Genomic DNA, 19086 nt, shown 5'->3' on the forward strand with positions numbered 1-19086 from the left:
TTTTTTTAGTTTTTTTTACACTTAGAATTCATTTTATTTGTGGAAATAGTAGCTAATTTGTGAGACTGAGACAATCTTGTCCTGTTAGATGCATATTCTAATATCCTATTATTTGTCCACATTAAAATATTCCTTTCCATCTTACCTGATACCAGTAAGCTGATATCTTAAATGTCAAGTCATTGATTTGAAACACTGGTATGCACAATAATCCTTCAGAAACACTTTAATTACTTTCATTTTGACATTCACTTCATTTTCACCACTCTGCATATCTCTTGTCAATCATCAATAATGCTTTGTAGTGTTTATGAAAATCATGGGAAAAAAACAACAACAGAACAAAACAGAATGCTCATGTCTGCATGTCTTTGGTTTCGCCTTGCTGATTATAAATCACATAAAAGAAACTAAATACACCTTTGGTAATTACATGCAACTTCTCTCTCTTTTTTTTTTTTGTATTACTCGTAGCCTAAATGTCCGTGTACATATTCCATCATGTACACAGTCAGAGTTGGATTTGGTGGAGCATTGTTTACTGTGATTTAAAAATAAAAATAAAATGACAGACGAAAAGAGCAGGGCTGCTGAGGTGGTGCAGTTCTCATCTGTCATGGGTGCACCATTTCATAAATATGACATTTAAAATTGTCCTTGGCTTGTACACACCTCTGTAGGTATACAACTTATGTAGGGATAATATAAATATTTACTGTAATTGCAATTTCATTTGAAGACTCATTGATTTTTGACACTCCTGAGTGGGATCCATCCTTACATGTCATTACAGGGCTGTCTCCACACAGGACGACCCCCTTCGTATGTAGTAACGTCTCACTTCCCTCCCGTCCTCACTGCTACAGCCCTCGGACCGATGCACGATGAGAACAGGGAAGAACCGGGCATCCCTGTAAGTGGGAGGGCTGTCGCTGAGTGCAAGTTGGCTTGAGTCTGACCTGCAGCACTGCTCATCCACACAGCATGGCTCTGTCAGATCGCTGCTGCGACTCCTCCACGGAGCCACGGAGCGATGCGAGCCGTACATGCGGCACAGGGAGAAGCGGGATGTGTCTGAAGACAGGTGGGAGTGGAAAAGAGCTCCACGGCAGGAGAAGATGGAGGAGCAGCTGGAGCTGGTGATGGTTCTCCTCCTGCCCCCTCGTCTGCTTGGCTCGCTGCGTCTCTCGGGGTCGTCCTGGCTCCTTCTCCTGCCTCCTTGTCGGCTTGGCTCGCTGCGTCTCTCTGGGTCGTCCTGGCTTTGGAGGGCGCCATAGCTCTGAGCAGTGGAATCCAGAAGGAAGCAGTTTGAGGAGGAAGTGTTTTCTGTGTCCTGTAATGAGTTGGAGTCTGCCGTGCTCATGTTGATCAGCATGGCCTCAGAGTAGCTGGGAATCACCTGACGATTACAGCGAATGTGCCACTCCATCTCTGTGCTGTCCAGAGTGTCGACTCTGGGAATAACACAGCCGGTGTTATTTCTGGAAGGCCTGTCTTCATCCTGAGGAGAGGGGCTGCTGTGGCTGTACTCCAACCCAAACAGTTTCTCTATACGGTAGTGCACATAAGCAGTGCGGTACTCTACCAGCACCCGCAGTGGCCAGGACAGCATCAGGAGAGACGCCAGCCAGAAGACAGCATCGGAATTGTACCAAGGCATCCTCTCTGGGTCCACATAGGCAATCAGGTTTTCTCTGAAGTCCACGTTCTTCAGCTGCATCCCCTCCCTCGCCTCCATGTAATCGTCCAAACCCTCAATCTCAGAGAAGAACCTGGCTCTCTGGTTGAGGTATTCATTTTCCGGAGCAGCCTCGGTGAAGCTGAAACATTTCGTGAATCGAAGCCGAGTCGCCGAATGGCCCTCCAAACCTCTGAGGTCTCGTGACACGTCTTTCATACCGCATCGGCTGTAATCGAACTCCCCTTCAGCTACATGGGTGTTCACTCTCTCATGGTACACTTGTGTGGTGGTGTAGGCGTCTCCGTTGCGGTATCGGGTGACCTGTCGAGTCCTTCGTACAAAGTGGTAGCTGATCGCTTTCCACCAAATGCAAGGTTGGGCCTGTTGCATCCGCAGGACGCGCTCGTACACGCTGTCCACGTTGGCTTTGACCTGCAGCTCGCTCCGGGCTCTGCAGTGCCAGCACTCGGCGAGGTAGAGGACATAAAGCATGAGCAGGAAGGCCAGAGGGATGTAGATGTAGCCATCAGAACAGGGGCTGTCATGGTAGATCATCGAGTGTCCTCCGACACCCATACCTGTTGCCCCACGCAGGGAGGAGGTGAAGGAGGCCGTGAAGGAGGCCGTGAGGGCCGGGTTGAAGCTGATCTTGGTGACCCGAGTCACCTGGCACCAGAACACAACGCCCAAGCAGCTGTACATGAGCAGAGAGAGCAGCAGGCAGCGCCAGTGGGAGTCCCGGTAGACACAAGCACCTAGAGACTGTTTCACTGGACACTGCTGCAGAGAGAGAGAGAGAGAGAGAGAGAGAGAGAGAGAGAGAGATAAGAGGGAAAGAAAAAAATAGTACGGTACTTAGGGCAATGCAAATGAAGGTGGCTGAACTATAAATTGCCAAAAGTTCAATACACAATAAATCAACTAAAAGAAGCTTGGTGGGGTTCAATTAAACCATGAAGTGTTCCTAGGAGGCCATGGGTAAATGTGTGTAAATCAGTGTAGTGATACAACAGAAAACTCAAAGTACTTGGTCTTTTTCGATTCTCTGATTTTTTTGAAATTTTCAAAATCCAAAACAAAACACTGGGCTGACAGACAAAATATTAACAGAGGTTTCTTTTGCACACATCTCTCTCAGAATTCATCTGATTTTCATTGCATGAGGGGGGAAGACCTTCCAAGTTAAGTTGTCATTGAGATGTCTCAGTGTGACACTGGTCTGGTATATTTGTAGACAAAAGTGTCCCAAGTGTTTGAGACAAATACCAGTGTAGATATTGAAGAGTTTAAAATCTTATTTCAGATTGTATGTACATATATAAATAGATATTTTAGATATAGATATAAGATTTATTTTTGGGCTTTTTATGCTTTTATTGCAGAGATAGGATAGTGGGTAGAGTCAAAAATCAGGGACAGTGAGAGATTGGGCAATACATGCAGGAAAGGAGCCACAGGTAGGTAATTAACCTGTTGCTGGCCACTTGTAGGACTACAGCCTCCGTTCATGGGAAGGGGGCACTAACCACTAGTCTGTACAGACGCCCCAGCAAAAAAAAATAATAATTAAAAAAAAAAAAAAAAAAATATATATATATATATATATATATATATATATGGCCCACTGCCCAACAGACCTGTAGTATTGCGTAATATGTAAATGATGTAACCTGAAACTTGTTTTTTTTATATATATATATATATATATATATATATATATATATATATATATATATATATATATATATAGGCTATATATACTGTATATATTGTTCACATGAATGCACATTACATGAGGTCAGTAATCTAACCAACATATGCTCCACCCTTTAAAAAAAGTTCCACTCAAAGTGTGTATGCATTTGCCTGCGTTTGACATCTGTTATGCTCCAAGGTGCATAAAATATTGCTTGTAATTTACACATATTACACACAAAATACATGTTTTAGTTGTTTCTGCTCAGCAGTCTTTTTTTAACATACTGGTAGTGTACAGAAAAAATACACTAATGTCATCTTTGTATACTAACAGATATTCACAACTATAATCGATCTTTCGTTATAAAATTTCTATCCCTTACTTTAAATAGGACCATGAAGGCACCATGAGCAGAAGAGATGCTCTAGCCACGGAAAATAAATAGAAAATGTACTTTTTAAACAATTAAAGTTTCAGGCATCTATCAAGTGAAGACAGAAAATAAGCTACTTCGAGTTTCACGTTTTCTCTAATATGTTATTACACAAAAACCCGGCCAAATAATTGTGTCACCTTCTGTCCACTACTCGATGACATTCCTGACATTTCCTAATGAAAATATTTACTGTAATTTCACACTGACGGGGTCATTCTGCTATTTTTTAAAAACTTCTCCTCGTACTGCTTCAGCACACACTTTCATTTGCTCTTCCCTTGACTGCAGCATATTTGGTCATTAGCACAGGGTAGACAACGAGAAACAGAAAATGCTCACATTTGCAATAAAGGCCACAAGTTTAAACGTCCAGTGACCAAAGACACAGGCTCAAAGCTATTTAATGATCAACAAAAACGTTTATGGAAGCTCGGGCATTTGTGCATAAAGAGATTCAAGCGGGACTGCAACATTTAATGTTTCTGCAGGAAGGGGAGTTTTGAAGTTTCACTCATTAAATCTGTAAAATGTATCAGGATTTCCTTCTCAATGTCTTTGAGTCTGGTTACTTTGACGATAACCCTCCCAATGAGCTCATGTGTTCTTGTAGACTACCTCTGGTGTTTTATGGAGTGAGACGATTTATGCTGACAACCGGCCCCATCCATTACAGCCCTGACAGAGGGGTGGAGCTGTCACTTTGCTGGTTCCACCTCAGTTATTTATGAAGAAAACAGGGATCCAATTCTGGTGAAGCAGAGACCAAGGACTTCTTAAAACCAAAGGCCTTTTGATTGAATAAAATTGTAATATTTCCCCTGGTTTTCTTTTGGATTGAATCATGTTTTTATAAACTAAAAATGCAAGTTTAGCAATCCCCTGCCACCTCAATAAACAAATGCATCCATGAGTATGTTAACAACACGACCTTCTTTTTAGCTTTAAATTTGCATAATGAAACCTGTTGACTGAAGATTAATTGGATTAAAAAACAACAGCTTGTTACTAAATTGCGCTTCAATCTTTACCACAGGACAAAATACGACTAATCAGCTTTAAGGACGGTTACTAACTTCCTTCTTTCGCTGCATGTCCACCATGGTTGGCTGCATCCCCCAGATGCAATCACAGTAATTACTGCATGACAGTAAAGACAGGCCAGGGCGCAGCAAACACTGACACATGTACACTGAAATGACTTTGGTTGAAGGCTTTGCAAGAAATAAATGATTGCTGGCTTAATAACTGTCTTTGTTTTTTTTTGTTTTTTTTTAAACTGCATGACTTGTCTTTAGGAGTATCTTTCACATCACTAGATTCTACTTGCCACTATGTCACATGGACTTTTCTGACATTTCAGCAAGCAGAGAGGTTGTTTGGCTGCAGGTGGAAGCAATAATGGTACAGAGGAAATTAGTGTGTTCATGTGAGCCGATAGCAAAGACATCAAAATGCATGTGATTTAGGCTAAATGTAAATGAGCTGTATTTATGTTATTCATTTAATATGATCTAATGAGGTTGCCAATAATTTCTGTTATTCCTTCTATTCATCAATAATGCTTACTCAGGTAGTATTTGCTCAAGTGAAAAAAACAAGACTATATTTGGATGCATGTAAACACCAAAGACTGTATGTGAAAGGTCTACACATACCTCCTCCAGGACATCACTCTCAGCCGGTGAGTCCTCCTCCTCCTCCTCTTCCTCCTGCTCCTCTCCATCAGCATCATTGGCAGCGCTGGCCGCTGTGTCCTCCGCTGCAGAGTCCAGATCGGAAGAGAGCATGCTGCACTTTTCGCATGTCCGTTGTGAGCTCAAACTCTCCTATTCACTTGCTCTGTTACCTCCGTTTGAACCTTCTTTTTTGTGTGCCTCCTTAAGCCGCACAGCTTCTGGGCCGGAGCCAGCGGGCTGCTGCTGCTGCAGCTGCTGCTGCTGCACGGAGCGGGGATCCCTCGGTGGTCCCTGTTGGCTGGATGATGGAGGGGGGCGGGGTTGAGGGATTTCACCGCAGCACAGGCAGCAGAGGTTGACCATCATGCAGTCAGTGAAGATTGGTGTCCCTCTAGCAGTTAAACCACCCTACTAAGAACAAGCATCGTCAAGCACCGTCTTTACATTATGTTATTCTAGTTATCCGAAAAGGGGGGGGTGGGGGGTGGGGGGGGGGTGTAATGCATGATATAGGCTAGCAGTAGCAAAATCATGCAGTAAACCCCAATCAGCGAATATACATCTTAATATATTCACATACCCGCTAAATAGTGCATGTCGGCAAAGACAATATATTACCTTGATGGTTTAAGGGCGGAAGACGGCGAAGTGTTCGAGGAAAGGTCGCTCCGTCGTTCATATCACGTTATGTTTGTCAACGCTCTTATTTTGAAGGCGGAGTGTGGTGTTACATTAAAAACCCTCCGTACTTGTCTCGGTGTGTTTCGTGTGCTCTCGACAGTCTCACGTATCCAGAACTTAACTGAAGGTTAGCTTACTTTACTCACTGCAGTGAAACATATAAAGGTACAAACACAGCCACAATGTTGTCAGACAGTTTTGTGTGATCATTTAAGCTTCGACAGAGTGAGTTTGAAGACTTCAAGCGTGTCGGATGTAACGTTAAAGATACATTGTGCACGTGAAGAGGAAACGACATTCAATTGTAAGTGTAATAAATGGACACAATGTTTTAATGTTTTTGTTGTTTGCCTATATATATATATTTACACGCTTCTACACCCTGTAGATAATGATAGATAGCTTCTGCTTATATGTCAGTAACGTTACCAGAGAGTTTAAGAAATTCTGTTGAATTCTGTGTTCTATTATTATTTTCTATCTATTATTGTTTTCTATTATTTTGAACCATAGGACAGGCTCTAAAAGTTTCACAGACGGTTAAAAAAAAAAAATACTATTTATGGGTTATCAGTGGCGTGAGGCAATTTTTAATGTGGGTACATACCTACCAGTTTTATGGCCCCTTGTAACACCCTCACCTTTGTACTCTGGGTTGGTGAGATCTGGGTTAACACAAATAATGAAGGGGAAATAAGTTGACACATTCAAGACTGTACTTTGTGTCCTTTTTAGAGGGATGTTGCGGCGTCCCAAGCCGACTGATTCCGAGTCTGACCTCCTGAGAGAGCAGGAGCAGTTTCTGACCTCCGGCGCCCCGTCTGCTGCCAATGTGGTCCGCAGGCCTGACAAGAGGAGAGGCCAGGCTGGAGCTGGAGACGGAGAACAAGACGGAGAAGATGATGGTGAACAGCGGGATGTTGTCACAATAGAAGGTCAGATGATACTTATTAGTTCCCCATTGCAGTATGTGTCATTTTTAACTCATACGTCACAGCTCATCATTCATTATTAAGGTAATGTAATAACTACAAACTTAGTGTTCATATTTTGTGTCTGTCTAGATCTTCCGGACCAGCTACCGTCTCTGACGCCTGCGCCTCCGAAGAAGTCTCGCTTCAAAGCCAGCCGGGTCACTTTCGAGGCTGAAGATGCGGAGGAGACGTTGGACAGACATGACACTCACATCAGTGCTGTTCTCTCCAGGATTGTTGTAAGTTTGAACTAAATGCTGCATTAAACATGAAGGTGTGAATCAGATAGATGACAATTCTGTTTATTTTCTCAGTCATTCAGGTGTGCTGTTCTCATGTTTAGTTGCGGTTCTTCTTTCTTTTGTTTCATCATTTCAACCATCTATCTCGATCTTCCTTTGTTTTAAGGAGAAAGATACAACTTCTACTCCAATATCTCTACCAGCACTTACAGGCGTGGCTTTCCCTAAAGTGATGCACCGCTCCGAAACCAACAGTCAGGTAAAAAGACAGAAATGCCTATTTTTTCTAAATAGTGTGATATTAGCAGGGATGTGATTCTTTTAGGTTTATCAAGTCTGCCGGATTTCCAAACCTGAATTATTAACCAACGAGACTTTAATTATCCATGACCGTATTTCCTACACATGCAATGTTACACCTGTATTGTTGTATTTACAACCGCCTTTGTATATTTGAGTTCCATTTTAGAATTTTCTTATTTCATAAGATGGATAAACCAGTGAATGATAAACCCTTCGCTCTCCACACCTCCTGATCATGGTGCGAGTGGCGTGTGATGTGTATGCTCTGCTGGTGATCAGATAGAGAGAGAGATTCATTGTTACGTTCTTCCTAAGATTCAACGATTGCTGTGCGATGTCTCATGTTATTTATGAGCCTTTTAATGGCTTTGCTTTAATCGTTTTGTTCAGCTGGTAGCTGCTGAATTAATTCTGCACTCCTACAGTTTTCCTACATCATTAATATATATAATATATAATCCATAAGGGGCTCATCTCTTGTACTAACAAAATGGCAAGAACATTTTTTGTAGTTGTGTTCTTTGGGCGACTATATAATGATTCTTGTTCTAAATCAAGATGTCAGTAAAACTAAAATAAGGTCACTCCTTCACTGCATGGTCAAGTGTCACAGAAATCAATCACATTCTTGATTGTGTTTACATTTTCACATTGTTTGCCAGTCTTACCTGCGCATAAAAAATAAATCCACTAATGTCATACATGAACTATACACACCCTGGATGTGATTGAACAGAGCACATTCAGTCACAGGCGGATCACCCCGAGATGCAGAACTGAACGTTAATGGAAGTCCTTTCTCTTATTTGCCATTAGATTGTTTGATGGGGAATAATACACAATAATACACCTGTAAGCAGGACATTTATATGTACTCATATTTATAGATACACTTGAACAGATTTTTCATACTGGATACATTTCTTTAGATGTCTTTTATTTATAATTCCTAAATTTTAGTCTGTAATAAAAAAAATAGTTTAGTATTTTATTTAAGTTCACTCTGTGTGATTTTTTTTTCAATGTAATGTCTGTCTGTCTGTCTGTCTGTCTGTCTATCTCTCTATCTATCTATTGTCATTAACATGAAAGAAAAGTAGCTTTTCTCTCTGTAGAGGGTCAGGTTTACTTTAAAAACTACCACAGAAGATGACTTTTGACTTGGTAATACTCATTATTTGCACTTCTGGTGTGTTACGATGATTTCTCTTTGAGTTTATCTTAAATTTAAAAGTTTATTCCCACTCTCACCAGGTGCAAATGTCTTCAGTTGGTGGAAAGAAGAGTATCTTTGCACTCCACATAGCAGCTCAGAGGATTAAAGAGGGTAAGACACCTTTACACTGTGGCCCTGAAGCTGCTCAGATACCTGGACACAGAGAGCAGAACCTGCCTCCTGAGACCAGTATGGATACAGATCAGAGTGAAGCTACAAATCATCGTAAGTAGACTTGAGCTGGATTATTTTAATCATAACACGCGTCATGTTTTTGTTTGAATTCACATTTAATGGTCTATCCTCTCCACTCTCCACAGGGCCAAATCCAATCTCAGGTCTCAGGCTGGTGTCGGGTCAGGGTCTTCAGGGCCTAGAAGGCTCAGCAGAGACCATGAGGATCCACAGGGAGAACCAAGCTAAGCTCCAGGCCATGTCTCAGGATGAGATACTACAGGAGCAGAGGAAACTCTTATCCCAGCTTGGTGAGAAATGTTGTCCATATGATGCTTAATGAGTATTTACTACGTACTAAGAAGTAGAAATAGTTTTAGCCTACTTTATTTTCAGCTTTGTTGTCTGTCTACTGTGTGTATAACGGGATTATTTCTGCTCCCCAGATCCGAGACTGGTGGAGTTTGTTAGATCTCACAAAGCCCAGAGTCTCCCATCCTCTGCCTCCCCTTCCAAACAGCCCCAGGGCAAATGCAGTGAGGGAAACTTTCCTCTCGACAATGTGAGCAGAGAGTCAGACTCCTCACGTGCTGCTGTGTTGTCTCAGAATCCCCAAGAAGTAGAGATGGAAAGAGAGGAGGAGGAAGAGGAGGAGGACATGCCACCACCACCACCACTGCTGGTTGTGACGGGAATGATGGGTACAAAAAAAACCTTCTATCACTTTTACTTTATCTGCACATGTTTTCCTGCTGATGCTGCAGATTTACATTAATCATGTGGAGTATTGGAAAGATTTGACTTTTAGCATCAATAGGCCTGATTTGATTGTGATTTTGCAGCAGGGAGTGTCAAATTATTCAACTTATAATACATTTGAAAGAGAGGAGCCCCTTGAATACTATAGCAGAGTAATAAAAAAGGCACAAGAGTTTGTTTAGTATTAAAAAGACCAGCACTTACGTCTGTCTTGATTTACCTGTTTTCTTCTCCATCCTCTTTCAAGCATCCGTCCTCTCAAAGTATAAATCAATCAATCAATCTTTATTTGTATAGCATCAACTCATAACAAGTGTTATCTCGAGACACTTTACAAAAAGCAGCTAAAAGACCTTACTCATTGTTATGTTACAAAAAGCATGTAAAATCCCTTACTTATTGCTATATTACAAAGACCCGGCCTGTCTGTCATGAGCACTTTAGCAAGTAAATAAAGCGGGGTGAAACTGCCGTTTAAAATCCAGGCATTAAAGCCGATCATTAAGTTCACTCTGTGTGATTAGCAGACTGAGCCAGAAGAAGCCACTCTCTGCAATTAAGTTACTGCAGATTTTTTTTTTTTTTAAAGATTACCCTGAGTCCTGATGAAAGGGTGGAGCTAATGGATCAAATGAAGACAGATCTATCACATCACTTTATTCTGTTTTACAAAAAAAAACACAATAAACACAGCCTGTGTGTCATTATGCAACTCTGCTCAAACACGTATGATTGTGTCCTCTATTTTCCTTTAAGTGACAATAATGTTTCATTAATTTGGAATCTGAGCAAATGTGCCAGACTTTGTTTATGTTTGTAATTCTTTAACTGTGGTTGTGGGAATAAAGGGTATATGTCTGTTTGAAAGAATTACCTGCTTCTCAGGTGGTTTAAAGGTCACATATTATCCTCCTCTTCAACTAGTTTAAATATGTCTCAGAGGTCCCCGAAACATGTCTGTAAAGTGTCTTGCCAAAAATCCACTCTGATCCAGTGTTTGATCATGCCCATAAACCCCTCTATTTCAGCCTTGCTCAGAACAGGCTGTTTCTGTGTCTGTAGCTTTAAGTGCAGGTGAGCTGTGTTTGACCACACCCCTTTGGAAGGGGATGTGGCCTGGGCTTTCTTGCACCATGCTCTGTTGTTCATGCTGAGAAGGCAGACTAAGAGGGCACAACAAACACGTAGCTGTGGGGGTGTGACCCACCTGGGGGAGGGGTTACTGCCCTTTGTGATGTCATGAAGGGAAAATCTCCAAACGGCCCATTTGAGCACTAATTTTCTGAGAGTGGAGCTGGCAAAAGACAGAGAGGAAGGACTTTTCTCATAATTTAGGGGGTTTTAGACAGACTATGGACACATATATGTTTTTGAAAAGCATGTTAAAGTGCATTTTGCAAAATATGTGACCTTTAATATAAGACTTATAATATATAAGATATATAATATAAGAAATGTCCAGTGAATATGTTCTGTATTTGTCTGTTGTGATAGGAAGGTTAAGAATTGATTAAGAATATCTCTCCAGCATTAACTAAATAAAATAGTTTCATATTTTATGACCAATTCTGTATTGCCAGTGTGATTTCCCTAACTTGCTCATGTAATGTCACATGAGTTTGCTGACAACATGTATTGCTGTCAGGTAGTGAAATACAATAACGTTAAAAACTACATTAAAAGGCTTTTTTATTCCTAGAAGTCTAGTTTAGTGTTTTTACTGTAAAATAGCAAAATAAATATTGGCTTTGTTTTAGGAGGAGCTAAGGAGGAAACATTAGTGCTTTGCTTGTAGATTCAGTGACGTATTCTTACTAACTTTGTGTCAATCCAGAGAAGGATCTGCCTGTGAAGCCTCGGAAGGAATGGCTTCACATGAATAAACTGGAGCCAGAGAAGCTGGAGTGGATGAGAGATTTACCTGCACCAAGAAAGAAAGGAACCAAGAAGGTAGAGAGACGTTTCTCTTATTCTACTTTAAAAAAAATCTGCACTAAAGCCTTAAGAATAAAAATTCAAACATATTCTTTTTCCTGATAGGCCATGCAGGCTCGCTTTGACTTTGCAGGGACTCTGATTCCACCCTCTGAGGATCTGCCCACACACTTAGGCCTGCACCACCATGGAGAGGAGCCTGAGGTCAGTGGAGACAAGTAAACAAAAACAACCTTTGTGTCACTTAAGTCTTTCATTAAGTATATATAAATATATCACCTTAAAAGCTTTTCTTCTTATTTTTCATTTATATTTGAGGGTTTAACATAAAGGGGAACTGGAGAGGGAACTTCAGATTTCCTGTGTAGTCTTAAAAAAAAATGCTCCTTCACTTTTCGTTGTTGTTCTTTTTCTCTTGACTTTGACACTTTCTTCAGCGGGCAGGTTACTCCCTGCAGGAACTCTTCCTGCTGTCTCGCAGTCAGCTCAACCAGCAGAGGAGTCTGGCCCTCGGCACTCTGGCCCACATCCTCTCAAAGGTTTGCAAACAAACATACACAGGATAAGGACACGTAGCTGCCGGGGCACACGTCATTAGTCGCTCATTTCTCACCCTTTAGGCACGTGCAGGGGGATACGTGTCGGTTCTGACAGGCAGCATGATGTCCACCCTGCTCGACGCCGGTCTGATCTTCCTGCTCCGCTTTGCGCTGGACGATGGAGTGGAGGGTGTGATGTCTGCAGCCGTGCATGCACTAAAAGCTCTGCTTGTGTGTGCAGAAGATGAAGTAAGGCAAATTGAAGCATTGTCTTCAAAACCTCTGTCTTTTTTACTTGCAGTGTGGTTGTAATTATATTTTATTGTATGTTATTTTGCAAAGTGCACTGCAAAATCAGGTTTAGTAAACAATTTATAACGAAATAAGTCATTAAAAACAGAACTGAAAGGTCTCAGAGATATACACTGTGTCTTATAAACATCTTTTATGAGAGTATCTGTTTCATGTTCTATTTGTTTGTCCTGTTAAGGAGTGTTTGGACTGCACTTTCTCCTGGTTCTCCGGCCTGGCATCCTTCCCTATGCTGCCTTCTGCTCAGGAGGAGGAAGATGAAGAGGATGAAGGCCTGCCCGAAACTATGAAGGAGACAGCCAAGGAGAAGGAAGAGAGGAAGAGTGATCACTATGTGGCCAGGCAGGATGTTGTCAAGGCAAACAAGCTGAATTCCTTTTTTGCATTTTTCTAATCAACTCTTGGATTTTCCTGATTATTAATGGCCTAAATTTACAACGTTTTGTTTTCTTGTTTCAGGGCCTGTTGAAAATGAAACTGCTCCCCAGGCTGCGTTACATCCTTGAAGTGGTCAGACCTTCTCCCCGAGTGGTCCAGGACGTCTTGGACATCCTGACTCGTATCGCTCGTCATTCTTCCTCATCAGCTGCTCAGGTAGAATCAGTAACCGCTTCAATCCATGCATTTTAATCACTGAGATATACCCTTACAAATAGAATCCCAGTTTTGTCTACAATGCATGCAATTACATTAACAATTATTCTCATAATTGTTCTTCCAACTAAATGCAGGAAATATTTCTTTCACTCCCAGGTGCTTGACTGTCCTCGCTTGATGGAAACGGTGATGTCAGAGTTTCTTTCGACCTCCTGGACTGCTCCATCCTCTCCTCTTCCTCCGTCTGTTTACGGACTGCCACTGGCCTCTGCCATGAAGCTGATAAGAGTTTTAGCCACCTCGGGGAGACACGCCTGTGCCCGACTCGTATGTGCTTCTGTGGAATATGTCCCTGACTAAAACAGTTTTGCATCTATCAAAGTATCCAGATCTGTTAGAAGTGTGCAGCATCTTTTTTCCCCTGATCATTTTAGATGTTTTTTGTGCACTACACTGTTTATGCACAGAACTTCATGGGTCAAGGGGTGCACAGGTTTAGCATTTACAATATAGACTATAGAGTCTTAAACTTCAGGTGACCTGGTGACTATTCTGGCCCAGGCCCCTTTGTTTCATGGCCGTATCAAAAATAAAGGCAAAAAAGGACAAAAGAAATACTCATGGGCCTGAAATCCAACCTCTGCCATTAATAACAGAAAATCCAAAACATAAATGGAAAAAGTCATCAAGATGTCACTGTTTATTTAAAAGCAACAAGATCTGTTCACAATTTTTTTTTGTATTGTTTCTACATCTGCTCAGAATCACTTGATCATAATCAACAATATTCCAGTCGTAATCATCATTCCCACATGGATGAACACGCAAATTGTGCATCTCTGTCTCTCCTCTCCCTAGTTAAACTCTCTCGGAGTGAGGGAGCGTCTGTCTTGTCTGCTGAGCGCTGAGCCCAGTGAGCTGCTGCTGGAACCTGCCGAGGCCCTCAGGATCACCACCGAGGCCTTCAGGCTGTGGGCTGTGGCATCCGCCTACGGTCAGGCCGGTAAATTATACATGTAAGTCAACGTATTCAAATCAGAGCAGAGAGATACCTCAACAAAGCTCCCCCAAAAAACAAAGGCCTAAACATAGAGAATGCATTTCACAACAGCCTCATATTAATAATACTTTTTTTTTTTTTTTACCTTAGAGACCTTTATCCAAGCTTAGCGAAGGCTTTGCAGTCAGTCCACAAGGTACTGGGCGCCTCACATCCTCTGTGGCCCCTGCAGCTTCAGCGGGTCCTGGCTCTTCTTTCTCTGCTCACACAGGTCACACACACTGCAGGCTGCCATCAGGAGCTACAGGCCGGCCTGGTCAGGTACAGATGATTAAACCATCATTTCATATGAAGCATCACAGAGGCGACTTAAATCCTTTTCATCTACATGATGACCTTCCCTGTTTTTCCTACAGCTCTCAGGGACAAGAGTGCCCTCCTCCTCCTCCAGTGTCCTGGGGTCATGTCACAGGGTTGCAGGCATCTCTGGTGGGACATTTGAAGGCCTTTGTGAAGAACCTTGATGATCTGGTTCAGAAAGAGAGCAGCCTAGCTGTGATACCAGCTTACCTGACCTACCTACAAGCCTACTACCATCAGCTATCCAGACAGGTACTACTTCCTGTCATTTACTCACTTCTATAGATGTGGAGATGATCTATAACAGCAGTACTTTTTTAAATTATAAAGCTTTTGTTATCTATAAAGTTAATAGCTGAAACAACAGAGAGTTTGGAATTTCAAATATCTGAGCAACTATTCCAGACTATGGGAGAGTATCTTGTAATTGCTTACAAATTATATGATAACCACAGCATAATTTCTATCCTCAGAGCTGTTTTAAGCCGGTAGAGACGCTTCAGGAACTGGAGCTGCTGACGTCGGAGGTTCTCTTCCCTCTGCTGTCTCATCATGTTGTTCAAGGCCTCATGAAGAACCTTAAGTAAGTTCAATTAGAACATGTGTTCCTGACTTTTATCCATTTAATAGCACAGTTATGATATATTTATTTATTTTGTTCTTTAAATAAATGTATTTTTTTTTCCTCTTTCCTTTCCATCAGGTCTTCCTCAGTCGTGTGTAATGTCCAGTCTTGCCATCCGGGCCCAGAGACAACTCTCAGCCTCCCTGGTTTATCCTGCCCTGGATGGAGGGACCGCCCTGGGATGGTTGTTCCCAGCTCCCCCTTCCCTCTTCTCACAGGCCTGGGTCTCCTCCTGGAGACCATCACAGGTATCCACAAAGGTCTCAGCTGCAAGGTGAGTATTTATGTCCTTACATATGAATCAAGTCAGGACAGTGACAGACAATTAATACCATGACACACACAGACTACTGCTTTCATTCATCCAGATTATATAACTGCCAACTTCCTGACTTTCTCTCCCACTCTCTAGTTCAAAGGTCTGCTCCTGTCAGAGCCTGTGATTGGTTACCTGAGGAGTTGCAGTCAGGCCACACCCACTTTGTCTCACACCAGAGCCTGGATGCTCCGCCATGAGCACCACCTCCTCTACCTGCTGCTGCAGCTTGCACACAGACTGGTAGCTCCCCTCTTAAATCTACCCACATTAATATCATTTTGAGCACTTTTCTTATCATCTGAGGCTTTTGTTCCGTTCAGCAACATTATCTGCTGTCTTCATATTTTATTTCATCCTGTTTGTTGTATATAGATGTATATGTAGTCAGATCAGCAGCTGTTCTGTTTCTTTTTTTTGTCTCAGAATGCACTCAAAGCTCGATCCAAAAAGACACCTGGACTTGATTTATGGTCCTGGAAGATGTTTTGCCTCTCCTCCAAAAGGCGTATTCAGTTCTAAATTTACTGGCAGACAGAGCTGGAAACATAAGCCTCAGATCATAATTATACGAATTACCAAGGTGATCAAACCACTTCAAATCACCATGACGTGGATGACTAAAAAGCCTACACAGACATCTCAGAACATACTGTTGTTACATGCACATCTAACACAAATGGATATATCAGCAATGAATACATTTTGTACATTATCAGATCTGTTGAAAAAGAAGGATCTTGTACCAACAATAGTCTTACCCTTTTATCATTCTCATGGTTTCAAACTCGTTTTCATCATTGTCAAGTGATGGATACTGAAAATAGCCATAACAGAGCTATACTGTATATATCCAGAGAGAGAGGCAAAAGGAAGGGAAAGTAAATAACTTGAAGTCGGGTATTAGTTTAGATTGACAAACTTGCATTAAAGTCCAATTTTAAATTTAAAAACAAATCAACCTTTTTCATCATGTAGATCTCCGCTGTCAACTCTATCTAGTTGTTTATTGCAGGTCGAACAGACATCATGCATTTTTCCATCAGAGCCTTTGACCTGCTGCCAGCATTAAATCCATCAAATATTTGTCAATACTTTTTACATCAGGGGAGATATAGCATGAACATATGGTTCTGAAAAATGGAATGATGCGTTTGTTTTAAAACGGCCTGTATTGCCTTCTGTATTTCTTTTTAGGTAATTCTGTGTTTGGTCATTCCAAAAAGTATGGAAGTGATTTTCATCTTGGCAGCTTCAGTTTTTCCAACATGTGGTGTCTCCATCAACATCTGTTTTTCATCTTGTGTATTTAATTTGTACTTTTTTTCAGGTTCCCGTTGAGCCAGAAGTAGCAAAGCACGCCTCATTGTACCACCAGGTGGCGCTGGTTCTGCTGCCGTGGTTATTACCAGGCAGTGAATTCCTTGCTCATGAACTGTTGTCCACCATCATTTTCAGCAGAGACTTTTTATCGTAAGATCACATTAACTTCATTATTTTTAATGTTGTTGTTTTTTTCTTTTGTTCCTTTTTATGACAGAATTAATGATGAATAAAATATGTTTAATATGTTTCCCAGAGAGGGCCACAGTGGAGGGCCTGAGGCCATTGAACTCGGAGAGCTGAGGCTCCAAGAGGAAACGCATCACCACACCTCTCCCTCCCTGCAGACTGTGGGGGCTCTCCTGAGAGAAGCGTGCGTGCAGCTGCCTTCCATACGAGGCTGCTTCCTCACTCACCTGGCCCACCTGGAGCCGTCCGTGCTGACGTCCCGGGACACTCTGCTTGGACGCAACCCTTGGATCAGGTCCCTCTTCCTCCCGGAGCTTACAGGTCCCACCATGCCATCCGATTGGCATTTCCTGCCGCTCATCAGCCTGTATGAACGAGCAGGGGCGTCTGACGGTGGAGGGTTAGCGGTTGAGGAGCTTCCACACGGGGCTCTGCAGGCGGTGAGTCACTGTCTGCAGTGGCTACTGCTGCTGGAGGTCTGGAGGGAGGAAGCACTAAAGGTACGCAGCCATGGTTTTTTTTTTTTTAATAGCCAAAAATCACAGCTTGTAAGTGTTTAGTGAAGAGAGTTTCTACAATTCTACTATTCTTCAACTCACTTCACGCAGACACTTTTATCCAAAGCGACGTGCATCAGAGAGTATGTACAACACAAGCAAGGATCTAGGAAAAAAAAAAGGGAACAATGTCAGCAAGAGCAAACGATCAGCTTTGAGTCCGTTGAGTTTAAAGAGAAAGGGCACAAACTTAAAACAAGAAAACATACTTACGGGTATTTGATTCCCTTCAAAGCCAAATAAGAATATATTTAAATTTTAGATTGATTTTGTAGAATAGAGCTCATGCTACTCCTCAACACATAACCAATAATCATAAATGCCACAATCCAAATAAAGTATGAAAGACGTAAAGGAAAAAAAGAACATTTGGTGGTTTAGACTCCCAAAATGAAAAGACAAACTACTTTTAAATTAATCATCCTGTATATAACGGTGGTGCAGTGGTCAGTGCTGTTGCCTCACAGTAAAAAGGTTCCTGTAGAGCTTGCATATTCTCCCTGTGCATGCGTGGGTTCCTCCGGGTACTCCGGCTTCCTCCCACAAAGACATGCTCGTCAGGTTAAGTGGGGACTCTGAATTTGCCCGTAGGTGTGAATGTGAGTGTGGATTGTTTTTTTTTGCCCATTTATGTCGGCCCTGTGATTGACTGGCAAACAGTGCAGGGTGTGCCCCGCCTCTTACCCTATGACAGCTGGGATCAGCTCCAGCATCCCGCGACAGAAAAGCAGTATAGATAGATAATGGATGAATGAATATATGTAAAGAAAGAAAATATCACTAGTTAATAAGCTAACAAAAAAAAAATCAAAAAATATATGAAGATGTTTTTAGGTTTAAGTTTTAAGAATTTATAACAAACATATTTAACATTTTAAGAAGAAAGCTGATGAAGTAAATCAGAGAATAACAGGATACAACATGTTTTTTAATTGAAGGTGATCCCTCCAGTAGCCAAGCTGGCCCGTCTGTCTTGTGTGTTTCTGTGCTCCAGCGACATGTTCCTGGAGAGACCTGTTCAGAAAATGACCTGGGGTCTGTTTAGACTTTTCACAAGGTAAGAAAAAGATTCATATCCTTTTTAGTGCAAAATCCAAGCAGAGCAAAAGAGAGAAAGATGGCTTTGCTACTGATACACTGAATCTTAACATTTTACAGGAAATCCAGGCTGGACTCTTTGGACCTGAACATCCCTCCTCCAGGTCTAGCCTCCTTCCAGGACTTGTACATTTCTGTTTTGACCCAGTACGAGGCTGTGTCCTTTGGAGACAGACTCTTCGGCTGCTGGGTCCTCTTACCCCTGCAGAGGAAGTACAGCACCACCATGAGGCTGGCTGTGTTTGGAGAACATGTGGGCATTCTGAGGTCACTGGGAGTCACTCTGGAACAGGTAACGATGAGGATCTGTCTGTTTTTTTTTCTTTCTAACATGCCCTTGAAGTTATTTAAATATTAATATCGGCTATGATTGGGATTGATTTATCACCTCTCT

General features: G+C 41.9%; 2 protein-coding genes across 5 annotated transcripts in view; one reads left to right on the forward strand and one right to left on the reverse strand.

The window, feature by feature from the left end:
• Window positions 1–203: 203 nt before the first annotated feature.
• Window positions 204–6256, reverse strand: si:dkey-13p1.4 (transmembrane protein 151B). 2 transcript variants are annotated; one of them, XM_020640718.3, is made up of 3 exons: window positions 6111–6256; window positions 5472–5903; window positions 204–2461 (listed from the first exon to the last, which is right to left on the reverse strand). In XM_020640718.3, exons 2-3 carry the CDS (start codon window positions 5601–5603, stop codon window positions 788–790), a joined length of 1806 nt encoding a protein of 601 aa, XP_020496374.2. In that variant the 5' UTR covers window positions 5604–5903; window positions 6111–6256; the 3' UTR covers window positions 204–787. The 2 variants fall into 2 exon arrangements, with proteins under 2 accessions (XP_020496374.2, XP_020496376.2); XM_020640720.3 differs by having other exon boundaries at window positions 5472–5900; window positions 6111–6192.
• A 19-nt stretch (window positions 6257–6275) lies between these two features.
• Window positions 6276–19086, forward strand: part of rpap1 (RNA polymerase II associated protein 1) — a 52076-nt gene continuing 39265 nt past the window's right edge. For 2 of the 3 annotated variants that reach the window (XM_065966368.1, XM_065966369.1), the window contains exons 1-24: window positions 6276–6477; window positions 6909–7108; window positions 7238–7386; window positions 7556–7648; window positions 8947–9133; window positions 9229–9393; window positions 9529–9783; window positions 11676–11791; window positions 11882–11980; window positions 12214–12315; window positions 12397–12564; window positions 12806–12985; window positions 13087–13221; window positions 13381–13551; window positions 14083–14240; window positions 14375–14545; window positions 14641–14836; window positions 15058–15167; window positions 15288–15483; window positions 15622–15768; window positions 16856–16998; window positions 17105–17537; window positions 18533–18651; window positions 18753–18984. In XM_065966368.1, coding sequence (XP_065822440.1) covers window positions 6913–7108; window positions 7238–7386; window positions 7556–7648; window positions 8947–9133; window positions 9229–9393; window positions 9529–9783; window positions 11676–11791; window positions 11882–11980; window positions 12214–12315; window positions 12397–12564; window positions 12806–12985; window positions 13087–13221; window positions 13381–13551; window positions 14083–14240; window positions 14375–14545; window positions 14641–14836; window positions 15058–15167; window positions 15288–15483; window positions 15622–15768; window positions 16856–16998; window positions 17105–17537; window positions 18533–18651; window positions 18753–18984 — 3921 coding nt within the window. In that variant the 5' untranslated portion in view covers window positions 6276–6477; window positions 6909–6912. Of the gene's footprint in view, window positions 6478–6908; window positions 7109–7237; window positions 7387–7555; window positions 7649–8946; window positions 9134–9228; window positions 9394–9528; window positions 9784–11674; window positions 11792–11881; window positions 11981–12213; window positions 12316–12396; window positions 12565–12805; window positions 12986–13086; window positions 13222–13380; window positions 13552–14082; window positions 14241–14374; window positions 14546–14640; window positions 14837–15057; window positions 15168–15287; window positions 15484–15621; window positions 15769–16855; window positions 16999–17104; window positions 17538–18532; window positions 18652–18752; window positions 18985–19086 lie in introns of all 3 variants that reach the window. The other variant, XM_065966370.1, reaches the window with a different exon arrangement.

Source organism: Labrus bergylta, chromosome 18, assembly GCF_963930695.1.
Source record: "Labrus bergylta chromosome 18, fLabBer1.1, whole genome shotgun sequence".
In the NCBI taxonomy this organism is placed as follows: domain Eukaryota; kingdom Metazoa; phylum Chordata; class Actinopteri; order Labriformes; family Labridae; genus Labrus; species Labrus bergylta.

Excerpts from the sequence above, each read along its gene's own strand:
- si:dkey-13p1.4 (XM_020640718.3), bottom strand. The coding sequence starts at position 5,603 with ATGCTCTCTTCCGATCTGGACTCTGCAGCGGAGGACACAGCGGCCAGC. Across the intron at positions 2,462-5,471 it reads AGAGTGATGTCCTGGAGGAG|CAGTGTCCAGTGAAACAGTC; the intron begins GTATGTGTAGAC and ends CTCTCTCTGCAG.